We start from the raw sequence: 6791 nt of genomic DNA, 5'->3' as shown, positions 1-6791 counted from the left end.
ATTGACAAGTAATATTCAGCACTGGAACTGAATTCAGCCAAATTAAACATTTTGAGAAGAGCCCATGGCAATCCCCACTTTGATCAACCACAGACCATCTCCCTACCCTCTAATACACAACTTTAAGAAGCAGCTACTGTCCATCTCCTGGCACCAGTGGACTGAGTTGGTAACACTGTTAGGACATTTAAATCAGAAATGTTTACACTTGGTGCCTAACACTGCTCCAAGAACAGCAGACCATTTTAGAATCTAGTGATAATTTTATTTAAAAACCCCAAACCTTTATAACTCACTAAGGTTGGTGCCAAACTTGGCACTGGGGCCAAGGTTTGCCAAACAACAGCAGCAGTGAAGTACAGCCTCAGGATGTCAAGTTAAGGACATTTGAACAGCTCTGCTCAGGATTCTGCTGTAAGATAAATTGAGGAAACTGTCCTTAGTGCACAGAAACCTCTAATGATCAGCCATGTTAGGTTTGCTTTATTACCAGTATTGAAAATAAGTCATGAACATAAAAGCAGCAAGAGAAGAAGGCAGACTGGCTGCAATTACTTCCCCCCCAGTCTTTCCCTCCATATTCTCCGTGGATACAAAGACCAAAGTGTGTGTGTGCCATGCGAGAATGTAAATCACATCATACATTTGAAATTCATTTTAATTTCTGTACAGCACAGCAGTCACTGTTCAGGAATGTTCACAGTCCCTGCAGTTACATTCTTTATACCGTTAGGTCTTCACTATTCTCTACTGGATCTTCCGATGGAGAAACAGAAAGGAGAGGTGGAATCAAGGTGTAAGGAATGATCACAGCCATTAAAAATTTGGGGAATTTTGAGTGATAAATCTCAGAGAGTCTTCTGTGAGGTTCCCGAAATAAATGGTGGCAACGTGTATATATTGCAATTTTATTTCATTCGCTCAAACAAAACGTTAGCATGTAAGAAATTTAAAATGACACAATATGGTAAAAATAGCAGAGAATGAACTGAGAAACTAAAAAGAAGGTAAACCTAAATGCATGAAAAGTCAACATTCATTAGTGAACAGCTTCAGTCTTTGATTGACACTTGGTAACTTGAAAACAACGAACTGGAAATCATTGTGACTGTCTGAAGAGATTTCAGCACCAGCACTAAGGGTTTTACATTCAGTTGGTTTGCGGTTGACTCGGGAGCCACTTGTCTATAGTGCAGGTTTATCACAGGTCAGATCACAGTGTTGAGGAAAGCAACGCCCTCCTGGCATTAGGAAGGATCCCTTAAACTGCCCTCAGCTTAAGACATCCATTGTACAAAAGCACAGAACCACCACAATATGGTTTTTAAAGGACTTAGTCACCGGTAAGCGAAATAATCGTAGCTTCTGCAGTTCATTTTCAATACTGAAATCTCTGGAAATGGTGCAACTGTCAGTAGGTCAGGAAATGTCTACAGTAATCTTTAATTCAATCCAATTTCCTGGAAAGAACCAGTTCTGCAGGCTGGGATTACAGAAAGTATGTATGTAGAAGCAGCACAAAAAGACAACATCTGTTCCTTTTTCTTTTAAACAGAAATCATGTTAATTGTAGACCAAGGCACAAAACGTTTAGTGCATAAGCCAGTTCCTTGCACAATCTAGAAGTTCAGCCTTTAATTTTGGACCACTTATAGCCATCCATGCTATTCCACTATGTAACTCCTGAACCCTCCTAGAAACGAATCAAACGTGATTTCTGACAAGGGTAAACATCCTTACCGCTCAAAAAGTCTGTGTCAAACAAAAAGCTACATCAACAAAGATGAAAATGCCTCCTCTTGTTTTGAGAAAAACAGTACTTGACAAGCTCACTATGGATTTTTTTTTCTTTTTAATGCCTTCAATAAAATGCATGCAGAAAAGTGATGGTGTTTCTCCTCTTTATTAAAAAAAATAATAAAATTAATAAATGGAGTTAGGCAATACTTCCACGGTCATCCTCCCTTAGAACATGAACCTAAAGGATCAGGCAATGTTTGAATGGGAAAAAGACTTCCTGTTGAAGCCTTTCTGAAGCTGTTGAGTGCTGTTTTGCTTTGGTGTTCAGCACTCTGGCAGTCTGTTATTGAAAGCATCTGTGCCACGAATGGAGCTGCCTGTACTCGCAAGCAAATCTCTTCACAAGTTGTAAGTAAACTTTTCTTCTGGATCAGCACAGATTCCCAAAGCAAACATGGCTTGGAAAAATGGACAGTGCAAGGAAAAGGGAAGATTTTGATCCATATTCTTTGTCCAAAGCACTACATGGCCAATTTGCAGAATTTCTATTCCACTTAACTTTACCACATTAAAAAAGAAAATTTAAAAAAATTTAAAAATTTACACTCATAAGATTGAAAACCCTGGGAAAGAGAGAGGTATCACCTCCCCTAAAAATGACTCTCAGATTGTTGAGCAAAGCCAATAGCATATCACTGCTATTTTCCAGGGTTTGTCTCGTGTGGAGCTGTGGGGGTTTTTTGTTGGTTTTGAGTTTTTCTGGAAAGGAGGGTGGCAGATAAATTAGGAGGAGAAGGGGCCATTTACTGTGACCTGATCATTCTCAGGTAACTCCTGCTGTTCTGTTTCCTTAAACAACCAAAAAAAATAAAAAAAGGAGTCTCAGAAAAGAGTGAAGCAGAGGGTCATGGTGAAAAGGTGAAGGACAATGCACTTACACAGGGGCATCCTCAGCACGTCAGATGCCTACAACATTTTTTCTCTCACTGAGAAACGAGTTTGGTTCACCTGGGAGTTTCAGAACCATTACTGAATTTCAAATAGAAAACTGAAAAAAGATACAAAAGGATCAAGTACCTGGTTCCATTAACATGGTTACTGATAAAAGTCATGTTTTCCTCATTATTACACATGCATGTAAGATGAAGAAAAAGTGTAGAAAGTAATAAAAATGTGTCACCTTCCCCCTCCCTCTTCCCACATCTTCCTGGGCATAAATTAAGCCTTACAAATGAAAAGGCTACTCTGTGACATGCAATTTTTCTTTTAATTAAAAAGCTGGCTGTGTTGTGTTACATTACAAAATGTCCACATGCATAAATCTAAAAAAAGCCCCAAAATCTACTGTAAATCTACAACATACTAATGATTTACATTTGACTGCTGATTCGCTTTATGTCGAAGTCTTAGATTTGGTAAAGCATCGTAACAATGTAGGAAGGCATCTACATCTTTAACCTCTGGACTGTATTTGCTTTTTTTATTTTTTTTTTTAATTTTCCTAGAAAATTGCATGAAGGCTAACTAGAGAGGCTTCCTATCATAAAATTCCAAAACCTTGATATGTCATCACCGTCTAGGCCACCCTTACTTAGAAATATTGCCCTTTAAAAGCACGTGTCTCTAATTGCTCCTTGTCTCGTGAACCGAACTTCTACACATCTGATCTCTTAAATTACTCATGGAAATATCAGATATGATAGGAAGACAAACCTGAGATACATCTGAAGTACAACAGTATAACTTGCTAACTCCTTCATTAATAAAGAAAACCTCTCTGAAAAGCCTTCCCAAGCTTTTCCCTGTTTGTTGTTTGTTTTTTTTTTTTTGTCTCAACAACAAATTCTGAAACATGTGCAATTTTATCTTGACATGAGTAGACTTCAAAGCACTGTGATCTTGTCTGATAGATGTAGGAATTTCTGCATAATCATTACAGTAACTTTAAGAGTCTTTTCCACCCTGCTGTAAAGGTCAGAAAAAAGCTGCAAACTAGGAGGGGAATAGCATTATCACCAGAGTGATGTGTCTGAAGCTTCTCAGAATAGGTTGTTTCTCCCTCCTTCCAAGTGTCTGTCTGTCTGTCTCCGTTTTCTTCTAACAGCTCACAAAACGTAGTCAGTTTTATATCAAGTTAAAGAGTCACATCGGCTTAGTACGAGTCTTTCTATGCAGTATTGGACTTGCTGAGCTCCTGCCTGATAGCTGCAGAGAGACAGAGACAGGGTTAGCAAATCAAAGTATTCTTTACTTTGGGGCAGGAAGCTGGAACACACAACTGACCCCTCAAAGCAGGTTCACTCTGCTCTCACAACATGAGAGCACCTAAGGCAGCCCCATGTGGCTTCACACAAGTGGCATTATTAACCAGACACTATCTTTTCTTCCTGTAAAATTCATGTTGAAATCTTAATTTTTAGTTCCCACCCCCAGCAAGCCTGTGGGAAACACCACCATTGGGCCTTTCAGTGAGTGTAAGTATGGGCTCATTCATTTTAAATTTTTTTTTATTTAAGAGCAGCCTTAGGGGCCTGTTTACACTCTACTGGTCTAAAAGGCAGTGGTACAACACAGCACAAACAAAACACAGGGAAAAGCACTACATTCTCCTTAGTCCCAAACCAGCCAGTTCTTTCTGCAACATCAGTTGATAATAGTCAATATTTTATCAGCAGTGGTATTAGATTAATGCAACTTTTTTTCCTCCCCACACTTTGTTTTGGTACATTCCACAAAGCCAAAAAGAACAAAAAGCCCACCAAGGTAGTAAATCATACACAAGAGTTTTGCTTAATTCCTGACAGGTGAACCTTTAGGATTATGTTTTGTCAATGATTTCCCTTAAGTACAGAAGACGTAGGAAAATAGCTTCTGTTAAAATAGAAATTAAAACTGTGAGACTTTCTTGACTCTTATGTTACAGATCAAAGAGGTAACTAAAGGCTGGAAGCTTTCATTACAATTCTTTCATTACAATTCTCTTCTGAATATTGCTAGTTTTCAAATACATACCTCAGCAGCTCAGGATTATTTAAAAATAACCCACCTACCACCACATGACATTAAGGATAACTTCAAATTACTCAAATACAGCATCACTTCAACCACTCTAAAAAGACACATTGGTGTCACTGTTCTACTAAAACAATACCCGCAGGAGAGAAAGCCCTGAAGCACATCAGCTGGAACAGGTCTGGCACCAGTGGCTTGCCACCAGACAAAAAACAAAGTTACTTTTACCAATAAATCACTCTCAGGCTGCCAATACATTGTATTTGCATTCTAAAGCACCTGCAGCTACTCTAAAACGGAGCAGCAGCAATGAACAGAGCAATGCTTACCATCAATGAGTTCTTCCTTTAATTTCGTTAACTCCTTCCTCATTTCATCTAAAATGTCCTAAAATGTGTCAGAGCATAAATAACAGATTAGCAAACAGATCAGTTTTGCCAGCTGTAAATTTCTGTGGAGAGATATCCAGAATTATCCCACTACAATTCTTCCCATTAATCCTTAACCCTTCTGAGAAGCATAACCCACCCCCTCAGCTTCCTCAAGACCTAAGGCATCCCTAGAACAAGGGCAAGTACAGTGCAGAAAAAACAGTCCCTGAAAGTGCCACAAACTGATTCCTGTAGAATTTATGAGAGGAGAATGGGTAAGAATGAGAGAGCTTTGCTACAGGTGAAATGTGATGTGGAATGCAAAGAAAGGAGCTCAATAAACACCACAAGCCAAGGAAGCATTCCAAGGGGGGAAAACAAAAAGAAAGGTAATCAAGGTATCAAGGTGCCTGTCCCAGTGGAATGTGATGGAATGAAGACAACAGAGTGAAGTGCTGTCCCTGCTTGCTGTTTTTTCCATCCTTTCCTCCAAGCTCCTCCAGAACCACTCACCAGGCCAGAAGCCACTCTAGAACAACCTGTTGAACCAGGACCCAATCCAGAACCAACCAAAACTGATCCATAAACCAACCTAAAGCCAACCACTATGTGGGGACATGGTCTAGAAGCAACGAAAAGTTGCCACCAAAGTAAAAGCGGCTTTAGAATTACCCACTGAGCTGCAGCCTGCACCAGAATCTCTCTCCCCACTTGGAGACGGACCCATTGATCCAAACACCACCTGGAGATCCTTCACCTCCAACTCCACAACTCCCACAGGAATCCTCTGCTCTTGGACTGGAGAGCTGCACAAAATGCAGCATCCCTGGATGCTCTTCCACCACCAAACTTGTGACCACAGGTGCTAGCGTCTGATATTAAAATAGTATCAGACGTGATGCTCCCATCTGATATTAAAACTTGTTCTGCTGGAGGTGCCCCAAGGGCTTGGTGTTTGTTTGAGTGCAGAGAAGAGAAGGAAAGGTTTTCCAGGCAAACTGATTTCCCAGTTCCATCTATAACGCCAACACCATCCTGTGTGTGCTGCCTAATGCAAAAGCAGGAATTTTGTGAGAAACTAACGGGGCTGTCTAAACCTCCATCCTACAGCTGCAGCTCCTAAGAATACTGACACGTGCCCGGGCAAAACTAAAGACTAGCAATTACTAAATCATTAATTTTGCAACTGGCTAATAAAACAGTTAAAAGTTGGTATTGGACAGCTGCAAGTCCTTATATCACCCTTCCATAGCAACTTTTTTTAAAGCATTATGCACATACCTGCTTCAATCTGTCATAATCTAGACCTTCTGACTGTACTCCGTTGGCACTGGGCTGTCCTGTTGGTGTAGATTTTGGTCTGCAGCACAAAAACACATCCACGAGTTACTGGCTGCTCATTATTACAGGATACAAAAGAGTCCTCCATCAAAATTGCTGACATTTGTCTAACAACAACATAATAAAAAAATCAGAATGGAAAACAAAAAAAAATGTTGGGAGAGGAAGGATGGGAAAAATCAAGCAGACCCAAAATACCACACAGAATAGAAAGCAACACCCAAGAATGTTTTCCACACACTGGAAGTATTAATTACCATAAGAGTTATTAGTTCAAAACAAGGACTTTCGAAGCATCAGACAGATTTCACTGGCAGTGGTGTCTGA

The 6791-nt window shown here is 39.9% G+C and overlaps 1 protein-coding gene across 11 annotated transcripts in view; it reads right to left on the bottom strand.

The window, feature by feature from the left end:
- Nucleotides 1-247: 247 nt before the first annotated feature.
- ENAH (ENAH actin regulator) overlaps nucleotides 248-6791 on the bottom strand; it is a 92458-nt gene continuing 85914 nt past the window's right edge. For all 11 annotated transcript variants that reach the window (XM_038131204.1, XM_038131203.1, XM_038131206.1 and 8 more), the window contains 3 exons: nucleotides 6405-6483; nucleotides 5082-5139; nucleotides 248-3945 (listed from right to left, as the gene is read on the bottom strand). In XM_038131204.1, coding sequence (XP_037987132.1) covers nucleotides 3908-3945; nucleotides 5082-5139; nucleotides 6405-6483 — 175 coding nt within the window. In that variant the 3' untranslated portion in view covers nucleotides 248-3907. The remainder of the gene's footprint in view (nucleotides 3946-5081; nucleotides 5140-6404; nucleotides 6484-6791) is intronic.

The sequence above is a fragment of the Motacilla alba genome, chromosome 3 (assembly GCF_015832195.1).
Source record: "Motacilla alba alba isolate MOTALB_02 chromosome 3, Motacilla_alba_V1.0_pri, whole genome shotgun sequence".
NCBI classification, from domain to species: Eukaryota; Metazoa; Chordata; class Aves; order Passeriformes; family Motacillidae; genus Motacilla; species Motacilla alba.
The sequence above is the reverse complement of the archived record's forward strand: the minus strand, read 5'-3'. Positions and strand labels throughout refer to the sequence as shown.